General features: G+C 37.7%; 1 protein-coding gene across 3 annotated transcripts in view; it reads right to left on the reverse strand.

Moving 5' to 3' along the window:
• RALGPS2 (Ral GEF with PH domain and SH3 binding motif 2) overlaps nucleotides 1–15,219 on the reverse strand; it is a 113,314-nt gene that overhangs the window by 70,711 nt on the left and 27,384 nt on the right. For all 3 annotated transcript variants that reach the window (XM_081325784.1, XM_081325785.1, XM_081325786.1), the window contains exons 6-8: nucleotides 13,709–13,798; nucleotides 8,732–8,824; nucleotides 6,331–6,457 (exon numbers count right to left, since the gene is read on the reverse strand). In XM_081325784.1, the coding sequence (XP_081181910.1) occupies nucleotides 6,331–6,457; nucleotides 8,732–8,824; nucleotides 13,709–13,798 (310 nt within the window). The remainder of the gene's footprint in view (nucleotides 1–6,330; nucleotides 6,458–8,731; nucleotides 8,825–13,708; nucleotides 13,799–15,219) is intronic.

The following is a 15,219-nucleotide window of genomic DNA, read 5'->3' on the forward strand; positions in this document are numbered from 1 at the left end:
TAATCCTTCTGTCCATTTATGGTGCTCTGAAAAACTCAATTATGCAAGTAGTAAGCTTAGAAAAAAACTAAAAGTATGCAAGTTGCTTCATTCTGAATCAATTCAAATACATTTCATAAAATGTTTTATTCTGAGTTTTAAATATGTTCTTAAAATCATTTTGGAAGTATTTAAGCTTGAAATACCTCCTAAATACTCAAAACAACCAATTTTGCATTTTATGTGTGACTTTTCATGAATTTTCTGCTTAAAATACCTTGTTAAAGATAATAGAAAAATATTTCTAAGTTTAACATGGGAAATTTTCAGGTAATGCACTTCTTTGTCCAAGTTGTGTCATTCTCCAAATTATACCCATACAACAATTCAGTTTCAAAAATTATCTTTCACTGACATCAATAGATTTTCCCCACATCATTTGCTTTAACCTAAATGCAATCAATATAAGTCCCATTCTTGCTCACCCACTATCCAGACAAAGAGGGAGACATAATGCTGTGGAGAAATGAAGTAAGGGCAGGAGAAAAATATGTTTATTACACTCCTAAAACTTCCTAGGCCAGTGGTTCCTTTCTACTTAATTTAAGAGAAATGGGTTTCAATCTTTTTTCCTGGTTACAAGATACATAAAAATAAATGTAGACTACTGCATAGGCAAGCCTATTCAAACTATTAAATTATAGTATGTACTGAATATATATACAGATAGACTTCAACTTATGACTGTAACTGAGCTCAGAATTACAGTCATAAGTTGTGATGGTGATTAAGTGGGCCACCACATGATGACGCCTGATTTTACACCTTTTTTTGTGATGGCCATTAAGCAAATGTTGCGGTCATTAAATTAACATCAGAGTTGTTAGCTGAACATGGTGGTTAAACTAGGTCATTTTATCCAATGGCAGTTTTTGCTGGAAACTGAAAGAAAACACTGGAAATTTAAAAAAATAGTCAAAAATTGCAGTCTCGAATGGTTACAGACAGCCATAAATGTAAGCACTGGTTACCAAGTGCTGAAATGCAAAGACATGACCATGAAGACCGATGCAACCATAAGTAGCTTTATGGGGATCCATTTGGACAGGCAGAATTTGATTTTTTCCAAATGCTGAACCTATGCATTCTCTCAATTATTTCATATGATTAGGTTATACCATATTATTATTATTATTATTATTATTATTATTATTATTATTATTATTATTATTATATATTATTATTATTATTATTATTAGCATATGGCATTGTTACATTAGCCAGGAGACCACAATGTACTTTGGCTTCCAAAATACTAGCTCCGTTCTAGGAAATGCATGCTTCCTGTTGCGCGTCACATAAGGGTGAGCTAGGTTCGCATCAGAAAAAAAGACAAGCAGCTCTTCCTGAAGTCATTCAAGGCCTCCTCCCTCCCTGGCAAACAGGCACCATCTTGCAAACAGGCACCACAATTGGGAAGGTTCAGAGGACAGGAATCTGACTGCCTGCACCAGCTCGTCCCCCACCCCCATTGAAGTGGTACCTATTTTATCTACTCGCATAGAGCATGCTTTCGAACTGTTAGGGGGACAGAAGCTGAATCAAGTGAGAGGACCTTACCCTGATACACAATGCTAGAATTCGAATTGCTGGAGCAGAAAGCTTCTCCAGGGTCATGAAGCCACTGAACCACTATGCCTCTATTAGGTTAGATCAGGGGTGTCAAACCCAATTTCATTGAGGGCCGCATCAGCATTGCGGTTGCCCTCAGGGGGCCGGGTGGGTATGGCCAGGTTGGGCGTGGCCTACTGGGTGGGCATGTCCAGCTCTACATCATTTGCATCAAGGATGTCTATGGGGGCCTGGGCAGGAGTGGGACAGATCTGAGGGTCTCTGGCAGAAGGAGGGTCTCTGGGCCAGGGTCAAGGCAATGGAGGCAGTTCCCTCACTGTTTCCAGGATGGCTTCGTGGGCCACATGAAACCACTTTGCGGGCTGGATCCGGCCCCCGGGCCTTGTGTTTGACATGTCTGGGTTAGATGATTGCCAATATATGAATTAAGTCTTTTTACAGTTACACATTTTAAAGTTTTCATGTTAATTGCATAAATGTGCACATGCGCTTGATATGATTGCCTTTTTCTTTCATAGCAGATAACAAGGCACTAAGTCGAAAGAGGTCTAGAGATCATACCCTATTAGTTCCTCATCTTGGAGTTAAATGGTTTCAGTTCACTGAAAGTGTCACAATGTATCTTTACTATGTTTTTTTTTACCATGGATGTTTTAAAATTTTATTTCTCACTGTTTAACAAGCAGGAAAGTGTTTCAAATAGCCAGATGTATGATGATATTCCTTTTTGCATTATTTTGACAACAGTTTAGTGATTTAAAAACAACTAGCATATAAATGGCTAGTTTATATCTATCTCGACTTAGACTGAAGTTCTGTTGAAAACAGGAAAACTTGAATTCTTTAAAATCCCTTTTTTGGAATCTATTGAAAAAAATTTGCAGATCATGTTTAGAGTAAACTATCCATAGATTAAAGAAAGCAATGTATCTACTTGAATGAAGCAACTGAGGTAAATATGTGATTGAGTGGTCTTTATACAATACCATAATCTATAGATTAATTACTATATTATATGCAACTATCTAAAATCATTTTAAAAATACGTACAAATCCAGTATTTCATTACAGTTTTGGAAATTGTTTTACTATAAAAGGCACAAGAAGAACTACGAAAGTCACAAGTATTACTATATTACACAGGAGTAATATAGTAATACTTTTCTATCTTTATCTTCATGTTTGCCAAATCCATTTATTTGTTCATCAATAGTGTAAATATGTGCTCAGCACTGTAGACATACATTGCCACATTGAAGTGTGGCTTCAATGGGAACCCAATCTGTTTCAAGATCAAAATATTTTGAATTTAAAACATTGTGTACATCCCAAGTACATTTTGCATTTTCCATATTTACTGAAAGATTTTTCAAGATGTGCCAATGTATTCCTTGACATCTAGTGCCCTGCTAAGGTCCAATTGCAGCAAAACAAAACAAACTTGTCAAGGGCAGACATCAATAAATTACTGTGTTTCCCTGAAAATAAGACCTGGTCTTTTTTTTGCCTCCAAAAATGGCACCAGGTCTTATTTTAAGGGGTGTGTGTGACTTTTCCACTCACCTCCGGCACTGACAGCCCCACCCAGCCAGCCCACTTCTTCTGCGATGTCCCACGGCCTGCATTTCGCAGTCAGACGTGCAGCCGAGAACCAAGCTATGGATTGAATCCATAGCTCAGTTCTTGGTTGCAAAGGACTTCCGGAAAGACCTCTAATTGCAAAATGCAGACCAGGGGACGCCACAGAAGTGGGCTGGTGAGGTTCCGGTTTGCGATTGCGGCGTCAGCAGACATGTTGGGTGATTGCTCTCTCCATCCTCCAGTTTTCTCCCACTGGGGGACCCTGAAGAGGGTTGAAGGTCGCCCTGTAGGGGTGACGAGCTAGAAGAGGACCCCCAAGTGATCACAGAAGGGCGGCAGCCCTCCTGTTTGATTCAGGGCAGCTCTTCAAACTGATAGGGAAAAGATCGGCCATCAAGATGGCCCATCAACAAGCTGCTGACAGCCGAGGCCAAATTTACCATCAAGCACCTTGAAAGCAATGTGGAGGAATCGGGTGAGACTTTATCTTCTCTGTACCCCAAGTACTTTCCTGTTAAAAGCTTCTTGAAAATTTTTTCCCCTGTGAGGAGAAAGGGAAGGGAATTTTCTTCTCCTACCCTCTAAAATGGTGGCATCTGATCACCCAGGGGAAATAAAGTATTGAAAAGTACAGGAATTTATCTCTGACAAAGAGACTTGCTCACAGCCCAGACCTGACCTTGGTATTATCTATTAGAGATTTAACTCTGAGAGAGCAACTGGGCAGTGAAATTGGTCTCTAGGAACTCTTGTTTAATAAATAGCCTTCACTAGAAAGACTGTCTATAAACATGTCAGAAATGGAGGAAGATCAGCAAAAAACCTTGGCTATGTTAAAAACTTTACTTGAAAGTATTCTTGCAGATACTGAGAAACTCAAAGCTAACCTGAAAGATAACGGTGCCAGCCTAGATCTACAAAGCAAAACCTTGATTGCAACTAAAGAACTAACAACTCAAAAAAAAAAACAACCAACAACAACAGGAATGGAAGAAGTGAATACCAAGACAGAGGGCTTTAAAGATCAACAAATACAGTTTACTATTTACGAAACAACAACTTTAAAATTGGAAATGACTTTCTATACAAAGCAGAAGAAATCTGAGAAAGAAGACCAGATCGAATTAAACACAACTATACCAGAACAAACATGGGGCAACAACCTAATGATTAAAAATGGGCCAGATCTTTCAGAAAATTGGCAATTAGATGGTCTCCTTCAATCCAAGTAACATATACAAGAATGAAGGGAGATCTATTCGATGATTTAAAAACATTGGTATGGAAGCCTGGTTGGCAAAAGAAGAAAGCTAGAATTAGGTTGAAAAACTGGGGCCTTTTGATTTAGTAGAGAAGCCCCTAAACTGTCAACTAGTGGGCTAAAGGGAGATTTGGAGACAAGGGGAAATTTGATTACTAGACTTAATATAGTTGGAAAATAGTAAAAAAAGAAGGGATTAATGTGTCTGATACTGAGGATTTAGACTTACAAGGGAAATGTAAACTATTAGGAAATAGGTTTGAATTACTGATTAGCCCAAACAATATAGATGATGGATTTGAACTAATAAAGGATACTCTATTATTAAGGTGGTGATGTATTAGGGTGAGAAATAGAAAATGTATACGAAATAGAATAAGAATAAATTTAAGTAACAATATGTGTATTTTAGACATTATAATTTTTATGAAGTGAGATAAAGGAAATTCGGGTTACCTGAAAGTTAAATACTATGGATATTAAAGGTCAAATTGGAATACTGTAATTAAAAATTAGGTAAAACTTAATAACAGGACATGGATTGTTTATTGAGATTTATTAAGATATGCATAAGCAAAAAAATGTATTTATATAATGCGATAATGAAGTCTTTACTGAGTTTGATACAATTAGAAATTTACTAGCTTAAATACAAAATAGCAAATGTTAAGGGAAACAAAGAAGAAATATTTGATGATGTAACATGAGATACCTACTAAAGATTTTGTTATTGAACTATTAACCCAATCACCACATTGCCTTCTAAATGTAAAACCGGAAAACCAATAAAAAAAATTTAAAAAGGAAGAAATGGGCCGGCAAGGAGAGACAGGCTGCGACGGTAAGTGGGTGCAGGGTGCATGGGGCAGCTCCACCCCTTCACCCCTGCTCTAGTTTGATTTTTAGGCATGTGCCTTGCCCCAAAACTAGGGCTTATTTTGGGGGGTAAGGCTTATATTAGGTCCACCCCCAAAAAATCAAGCTAGGGCTTATTTTCGAAGAAGGTCTTACCTTTGGGAAAAACACAGTACTCCAATTAATTTGTGGCTATTCTTATTGACAGGAAAGAAGAACTACTCAAAAATGTATGTCCATATGCCCAGAATTTTGCATAGAGGACAAAAATGGTATTTTTGTAGAGACTTGTTGGATAGGAACTGTGAAAACAAGGACTGGATTTTGTATTTTGAGAGTGATTGTTGCTTAGCTCTATATCTATATGTGTGTGTATGTTGGAAAAGAATATGGAAGCAACATGAAATTTCTAAAATGCGGTAGTGAGCTAAGCTAGGCTCTTCTAAAAAAAATCAATCACTCTCAGGATGATAGCAGTAATGATGATGTCCACAAGAGGGATGAGGTAAATTGACCTCCTGTTTTTTTTTCTTTTTCCAAATGCTGAAATTCAATAAAAATTCAAATATTACACTTACCGAATTCTTAGCATGTCCATTCTCATGTCAAATTTTTCAAAAGAAAATTTTGCAATCCTTTAAAACTTATTATATGCAAATTTATGATAGTTTGAAATCCAGACATTATTTGCAATCACAACTCAAAGCATTCTGTTGGAGAACACAGATTCTATAAATAATCAAGAAAACCTCAGCTGGCGAGGCTGCCTTAGCCCTCAAGCAGATAGCAGAGCCAGATCATCACAACCTCTGTAGGCTGATCAGGGGTTAAATGTCTGACTAAAGCAGCTTTGCAACACAAGCTTTATTATGTTACTTCATATTGAAAAGAGAATGAATTTTAAATGTAAGTCACAAGATACTCTCTTTAAACAGAAACAGTAATGGTAATACTTTAAGTTCACAGACTGCAGCCAATATCAGTATTTTAACAGATTATCTAAAAAAAAGTATTTATCTTACCTAAATAGGGAATACAAGGAGTCATCTTCAAGCTACTAATATAGTCTCTAAGTCTTTTATAATTGTCCTCTTTGCTCATTACGTATTCCAGTTTGTCAAAAGAAGCTTTGTCTTTTCGGCTCAGTAACTTTTGGGAAAATAAAGAACAGACAACTATTACTGTAAAAGCTATCCTTTTATATTCAAGTATTTAATAGTTATTTTATATGACAAAATGGGATGCTGAAAAATCTACAACTGACTAAAAGAAAACATTTAAAACGGACATTTAATCTGTTAGAAGACAAATAAACCTCAAGGCCAAATTACCCTTCATATTAAATCCCTAGTGGTGGTTATTTTTAAAATAAGCTTAACAAGTAGCAATAGATATAAAATATATCCCCCATGTTTTTTTTTTAAAAAAATGTTTATACCATACTCTCTTAATAAGGTAGTCACATCTGAGTCAAAATACAGTGCAAACTTCAAAGTCAAAAATCATACATTGCCATTAGATAATGTGTCAAAGACCCCAAGCACCAAAGTTCAGGGAGGAAAAATTAGAATCAGAATCTAATGAAGACTCCTAAGTGAAGAAAAGGTGGAAGGAAGCCGTATGAATGATCTAATAAAAAATATCTAACAATCATCTCTTCTTTTTATAGCCCTTTGCACTGCTTTTCATGTGTTTCAAAAAAATCCTCCAATCTTTCAAAACATATTTTCAGAAGGATAGCTTTGCTTTTCTCCAGATAGAAATAGCAATAGCACTCAGACTTACCGGTATATACCGCTTCATAGTGCTTTACAGCACCCTCTAAGTGGTTTTATTGCCCCCAACAATCTGGGTCCTCATTTTACTGACCTCGGAAGGATTGAACGCTGAGTCAACCTTCAGCCGGTTAGGATTGAACTCCTGTTAGTGAGCAGAGTTAGTCTGCAGTACTGCATTCTACCCACTGCGCCACCACTGCTATTGGTACCATCTAGTGCTAGAGACCTTTGAAGGAATAGAATCACTCCTCAAATAAGCAGCAGAACCATTCACTAAGCACCACTACCTTTCCAGACCCAAGTTCCTGACCATCTCAGGAAACAAGTACCACTTGTAATTTTCCTGTAGGATTTCTGGGGAAGAAATAGCGGATTCAAGATGACTCTGTGAAAAATGGAGCCGACAACCTTAGTTGTATGAAAAAACAGCAAGTAGACCAGCTAGCTCCTTGATACCTCCTGGACAAGGAAAGGACTTGAGATCATCTATAAATGCTCCAGACAGTTGCTCCTCACAAGCAGATTGCAAGCCAGCAGTCTCTGGCAAATTTAGAGTTCTGGGAGACAAGGAAATAGCCAAACCACAGTTGACACCTTTGAAAGAACCTTGGGTTTATATACTTCTTTTTCTAAGAACTTTTAAAAACTACTTGATAACTCTTTTGATCAACAGGTTTTCTAGTACCTGGTGAGTTTCTTCAGTCCTTAGTAAAAAAAGTTTCAAATACAAGCTTAAGGAATTTAAAAACTATTATTTTAATATAGGGTGATTAAAATTTTGACTTTAGAAAGTTATAAATGTATTAAGAATCCAGATTAATTTGAAATAAATTATAAATAATTTTCTAATGGAAATTTTTTTGTTTTGAATGCTAAAAAGCATAAGGTAAGAATTAGATACTACAGATAACTAAAGATTTCAATTAAAGAAGAATACTTAACGTGGACTTGGGATGAAGCAAAATATTCTAACATAATGAAGAATATTTTTGAACACTGAACCTCGAAGCTTACTTTAAGAATGTTTGCCTCTATAGAATGACTGTCTAAAAGATGTTATGGAAGAGGAATAGGTTTTACCTGACAAAATGGAGACTGATTTGAAAGTGGATTTAAAAATAACAGACTACAATATGGAAAAAGATGCTACAATGTTTCTGTTACTACAAAGTAACAGAAACTGGCTAACATCTCAATAATTAAAAGGGTTATACAAACAGCAAATCAAGAAAGTGACCTGGGTAATTTTCTTATGTTGAATTTACAAAAGAGGCTTGTTAAATCTTTGCAGAATTTTATGAGAAGAAACAAAGAAAAAAATGTAGTTAAGTTCTAGAACATTACTTGAAGGGACTATCAATATTTTATCACTGTAAAAGAAAGAAATATAATATTAGTTTATTCGATCAAGGTTAAAATAGATATGTTATTTCTAGTAGCCCTTAATGGACTTCTGCTGAATTTCTTACCCTTACTTTCAAAAGATTCCAATTTGCCTTAAAATACATCCCTTTATATTCTTTTCTTATTTTGTTTCTTTATACCACAGATGCCTATAAAATCCATTGGCTAGGCCAGCTCCCTATATAATTGATGTTTTGTTATTCATTAATGAAAAAGCAATTATTTAATGTAATTCACTCACCGCCCATGTTTTAGTCAACCTGAAGATGGGGGCACTTTGCAGTCCAGAAACCACAGCCATAAGAGCATGTAAATTATTTAGTTCATAAAGTTTCTGAGGACAAGAACAGAAATGGAAGCTCAATATCAAGTAATTGTTTACTACTGTTAAATCATAAACCTTTGAACAATGTTCTAAGAGTGCAGGGCAATAAATGGATACAACCAGATGATAATGATACTTCAGCCAAAATAAAACTGTCAAAGAATTATAAAACTGAAGTGAATTATAAAGCATCACAACTATTCTTTCCTATAAGATCTAGATTAAGTTGGATCCAAGCAGAAACTTTCAAATGCTTTCACTTTGCCTGACCTATAAATAATATTCTTTTGAGGATTGAGAGAATCTGCTGATATATTTTCTGACAGAGGGGAGAAAGAAGAAAGTACAAACACCGAGAGTGGAATAGAAAGCAACTCTACTAATTATTCAACAATCACTTCTTTTCCCCTCATCCTTTTGCCATTCTACCACAAGGATTCCCCAAACATTTGTGGGTCTTGGGTATGGGGAAGTCTAGATTCTGTTTATGCCCCTCTTTGTTGTTGTTAGTTGCGAAGTCGTGTCCGACCCATCGCGACCCTATGGACAATGTTCCTCCAGGCTTTCCTGTCCTCTACCATCTTCTGGAGTCCATTTAAGCTCACGCCTACTGCTTCAGTGACTCCATCCAGCCACCTCATTCTCTGTCGTCCCCTTCTTCTATTGCCCTCAATCTTTCCCAGCATTAGGCTCTTCTCCAGTGAGTCCTTCCTCCTCATTAGGTGGCCAAAGTATTTGAGTTTTAGCTTCAGGATCTGGCCTTCTAAAGAGCAGTCAGGTTTGATCTCCTCTAGGACTGACCGGTTTGATCGCCTTGCAGTCCAAGGGACTCGCAGGAGTCTTCTCCAGCACCAGAGTTCAAAGGCCTCAATTCTTTTGCGCTCAGCCTTTCTTATGGTCCAACTTTCACTGCCATACATTGCAACTGGGAAGACCATAGCCTTGACTATACGCACTTTTGTTGACAGGGTGATGTCTCTGCTTTTTAGTGTGCTGTCTAGATTTGCCATGGCTTTCCTCCCGAGGAGCAAGCGTCTTTTAATTTCTTGACTACAGTCCCCATCTGCAGTGATCTTGGAGCCCAGGAAAATAAAATCTGTCACTACCTCCATTTCTTCCCCATCTATTTGCCAGGAATTGAGAGGGCCGGATGCCATGATCTTGGTTTTCTTAATGTTTAGTTTCAACCCAACTTTTGCACTCTCCTTCTTCACTCGCAACAAGAGACTCTTCAGTTCCTCTTCACTTTCTGCCATTAGAGTGGTATCATCTGCATATCTTAGGTTGTTGATATTTCTTCCGGCAATCTTAATTCCAACTTTTGATTCATCTAGCCCTGCCTTTCTCATGATGTGCTCTGCATATAAGTTAAATAGGCAAGGCGAAAGTATACAGCCTTGCCGGACTCCTTTCCCAATTTTGAACCAATCAGTGGTTCCGTGTCCAGTTCTCACTGTTGCTTCTTGGCCCGCATATAGGTTTCTCAAGAGACAAATAAGATGTTCTGGTACTCCCATCTCTTTAAGAACTTGCCACAGTTTGTTATGATCCACACAATCAAAGGCTTTAGCATAGTCAATGAAGCAGAAGTAGATGTTTTTCTGGAACTCTCTAGCTTTCTCCATGATCCAGCGTATGTTGGCTATTTGATCTCTAGTTCCTCTGCCTCTTCGAAATCCTGCCTGTACTTCTGGTAGTTCTCTATCCACATACTGCTGGAGTCTAGCTTGTAGGATTTTAAGCATAACTTTACTAGCATGAGAAATGAGTGCAATGGTGCGATAGTTTGAACATTCTTTGGCACTGCCTTTCTTTGGAATTGGAATGTAAACTGATCTTTTCCAATCCTGTGGCCACTGTTGAGTTTTCCAAATTTGCTGGCAAATTGAGTGTAGCACTTTTACTGCATCGTCTTTTAAGATTTTGAATAGCTCAGCTGGAATACTGTCACCTCCACTAGCTTTGTTGTTGCTCAGCTTTTCTAAGGCCCACTTCACTTCACATTCTAGGATGTCTGGCTCGAGGTCAGTGACCTCATTGTGATTATCAGGGACATTAAGCTCATTCTTGTATAGTTCTTCTGTGTAATTTTGCCATCTCTTCTTAATCTCTTCTGCCTCTGTTAGGTCCCTGCCATTTTGGTCCTTTATCATGCCCATTTTTGCATTGAACGTTCCCTTCATCTCCCCAATTTTCTTGAAAAGATCTCTGGTCCTCCCTATTCTATTGTTTTCTTCTATTTCTTTGCACTGTTCATTTAAGAAGGCATTCTTATCTCTTCTAGCTATTCTCTGGAATTCTGCATTCAATTGGGCGTATCTTTCTTTTTCTCTCTTGCCTTTTGCTTCCCTCCTTTCCTCAGCTATTTGCAAAGCTTCCTCAGACAGCCATTTTGCTTTCTTGCATTTCTTTTTCTTTGGGATGGTTTTGGTTGCTACCTCTTGTACAATGTTGCGAACCTCTGTCCATAGTTCTTCAGGCATCCTGTCTATCAGATCTAATTCCTTAAATCTATTTGTCACCTCTACTGTATATTCAATGGGGATATGATTTAATTCATACCTGATTGGCCTGGTGCTTTTCCCTACTTTCTTCAGTTTAAGCCTAAACTTTGCAACGAGAAGCTCATGGTCTGAGCCACAGTCAGCTCCTGGTCTTGTTTTTACTGACTGTATAGAGCTTCTCCATCTTTGGCTGCAGAGCATATAGTCAATCTGATTTCTGTGTTGACCGTCTGGTGATGTCCATGTGTAGAGCCGTCTCTTGGGTTGTTGGAAAAGAGTGTTTGCTATGACCATCGTATTCTCTTGACAAAATTCTATCAGCCTGTGCCCTGCTTCATTTTGTACTCCAAGGCCAAACTTGCCTGTTATTCCGGTTATCTTTTGGCTTCCTACTTTAGCATTCCAATCCCCCATGATGATAAGGACATCATTTTTTGGTGTTAGTTCTATAAGGTGCTGTAGGGCTTCATAGAACCGGTCAATTTCATCCTCTTCAGCACCGGTGGTTGGAGCATAGACTTGGACTACTGTGATATTGAATGGTTTGCCTTGGATTCGAACTGAGATCATTCTGTCATTTTGAGGATTGTATCCCAGTATTGCTTTTCCTACTCTTTTATTGACTATGAAGGCTACTCCATTTCTTCTGAGGGATTCTTGCCCACAGTAGTATACCTGATGGTCACCTGAATTAAATTCACCCATTCCTGTCCATTTTAGTTCGCTGATACCTAAGATGTCGATGTTCAGTCTTGTCATCTCTTGTTTGACCACGTCCAGCTTGCCTTGATTCATGGATCTTACATTCCAGGTTCCTATGGAGAAAAAATCTTTACAGCATCGGACTTTCCTTTCACTACCAGACATATCCACAGCTGAGCGTCCTTTCGGCTTTGGCCCAGTCGCTTCATTCTTTCTGGCGCTACTAGTACTAGCCCTCTGCTCTTCCCCAGTAGCATATTGGACGCCTTCCGACCTGAGGGGCTCATCTTCCAGCGTCATATCGTTTTGCCTTTTGGTACTGTCCATAGGGTTTTCATGGCAAAGATACTGGAGTGGGTTGCCATTTCCTTCTCCAGTGGATCACGTTTTGTCAGAACTCTCTGCTATGACCTGTCCGTCTTGGGTGGCCCTGCACGGCATAGCTCATAGCTTCATTGAATTACGCAAGCCCCTTCGCCACGACAAGGCAGTAATCCATGAAGGGGTTATGCCCCTCTACAGCTGTCTAAATGTGATTTTTGTGTGTAACCTAGCTTGGCCTGGGGAAAAATGAACAACTGCTTCTTTAACTAGGTTAAGAGATCAGCAGCACACTTATATTCTTTAAGTACAAAATCAAGGTTAATATTAGAGCAACTGGGGGGAAATTATCACAGAAAAATAGTAGAGCAGTAGCATGTGCCCGCCATATTCATCTGTTGACTTATCTATGATTCACAGTTTAACATTTCTACCAAATTTATTATGTGTCTATTTATTTTACACACACACACACACACACACACACACACACACATATATGTATGTATGTATGTATGTATGTATGTATGTATGTATGTATGTAAATTTTTTTTGGATTGCTAACAAAGAATTAAAGGGATTTGTCCCATGTTTGGGGCCTATCAAGGTATTCTAAATACCCAAGGCCATCCACAGGCAGTGGTCACAGTAGTGACAGCTCATATTTGTGTAATTTTTTTTTGGATTGCTCCCTTAATTGTTTGTTAGCAATCCAAAAAAATAATAATGTACACACACACACACACACACACAGAGAGAGAGAGAGAGAGAGAGAGAATTGAAATTACATATTTCTATTAGAGCTCTGATAAAAACATCTAAATCTGAAAAACTGTTGCAAATACAAAATTATTTTAAAATAAAAGTATAAAATCATGTAAAATAAAATATTATTTTGGTGACTGATATGTAAAAAACCTAAAAGCTACACAAATACAAGAAATGGGTAACAAGAAATTATGAGCAAACTTTAATATTGTTCATGACTTTATCAACAAATACTTGTTTTGTACTATGTGCTTGAGAAACATGCAACCAGTAAGTCAAGACTTTCAATATATTATTCAAAAGATAAAGCCAGAAAATATTGTGCACTTTTTAACATACATTTATTTACAAATGTAATTAATTTATGGTTGATTCAACATATGTACTGCCAGTTTCAGAGGAACAGTTTCAAACTTACTAGCAATATCATAATCTATTTCTGCAACTTTCAAACAATAATGTAGAATCATTACATGTTGTAATTTATATAACTTATTCAGAATAATACCTTTCTTACATTATAAGTAAACCAATATTGTAATAGGTTTTTGAAAGGAGTTTTAAAGTTTAAACCTGTTCCCTAACAATATTTTCTTACCTTAGCAGTTTTGATATAGTGGCTTAGGACTTCAGCTCTTATTTTCAATGTTTGTGCATGAAGAATCTCTCTAACAACCCAAAAACTTACCTAAAAACAAAAGGTCTACATTAAAATATATACAAAAAGGAAGCGGTGGTAGTGCTAATAAAATGTGAATACTGAAATAATCAAAAATTTCCCATTATAAAATCACTTGGTCACTTTAAAAGATGCAAATTATTCTCTTAGAATGTATACTTCATTCATGTGTGAATTCAATTATAACAACAACAATAAAGTTGGAAGGGACCTTGGAGGTCATCTAGTCCAACCCCCTGCTCAGGCAGGAAACCCTATACCATTTCAGTCTCTTCTTAAAAACTTCCAGTGTTGGAGCATTCACCACTTCTGGAGGCAGGTTGTTCCACTGGTTAACTGCCAGGAAATTTCTCCTTAGTTCTAGGTTGCTTCTTTCCTTGATTAGTTTCCATCCATTGCTTCTTGTCCTACCTTCGGGCGCTTTGGAGAATAGCTTGACTCCCTCTTCTTTGTGGCAGTCCCTGAGATATTGGAACACTGCTATCATGTCACCTCTCTCCCTTCTCTTCATTAAACTAGATACCCAATTCCAGCAACTGTTCCTTATATGTCTTAGCCTACAGTCTCCTAATTATCTTTGTTGCTCTTCTCTGTACTCTTTCTAGAATCTCAACATCTTTTTTACATCGTGGTGACCAAAACTGGAAGCAGTATTCCAAGTGTGGCCTTACCAAGGCATTGTAAAGTGGTATTAGTACTTCACTTGATCTTGATTCTATCCCTCTGTTAATGCAGCCTAGAACTGTGTTGGCTTTTTTGGAAGCTGCAGCACACTGCTGGCTCATATTTACCGGTAAGTGATTGTCCACTAGGACTCCAAGATCCCTCTCACAGTTACTACTATTGAGCAAGGTACCCCCTATACTATACCTGTACATTTGGTTTTTCTTGCCTAAATGTAGAACCTTACTTTTTTCATCATTGAATTTCATTTTGACAGATAGTGCCCAGTGTTCAGGTCTGTCCAGATCCTTCTGTATCTTAAGCCTATCATCTGGAGTATTGGCTATTCCTGCCAGCTTGGTGTCCTCTGCAAATTTGATGAGTTTCCCATCTATCCCCTCATCCAAATCGTTGATGAAGCTGTTGAAGAGCACTGGACCCAGAACAGAGCCCTGGGGCACCTCACTACACACTTCCCTCCATGTAGATACAGTTCCATTGAGGACCACACGCTGAGTACAGCCAGTCAGACAGCTATGAATCCATCTGGTGGTGATGCTGTCTAACCCACATTTTTCTATCTTATCAAGTAGTAGTTTGTGATCTACTTTATCAAATGCCTTACTGAAGTCCAAATAAATTGCATCCACAGCATTCCTCTCATCCACTAATTTTGCCACTTGGTCAAAGAATGCAATAAGATTTGTCTGGCATAATCTGTTTTGACAAACCTATGTTGGCTTTTAGTAATGATTTTGTTTGAGTCT

This window comes from Vipera berus (genome assembly GCF_964194415.1).
Source record: "Vipera berus genome assembly, chromosome: 3".
Classification (NCBI taxonomy): Eukaryota; Metazoa; Chordata; class Lepidosauria; order Squamata; family Viperidae; genus Vipera; species Vipera berus.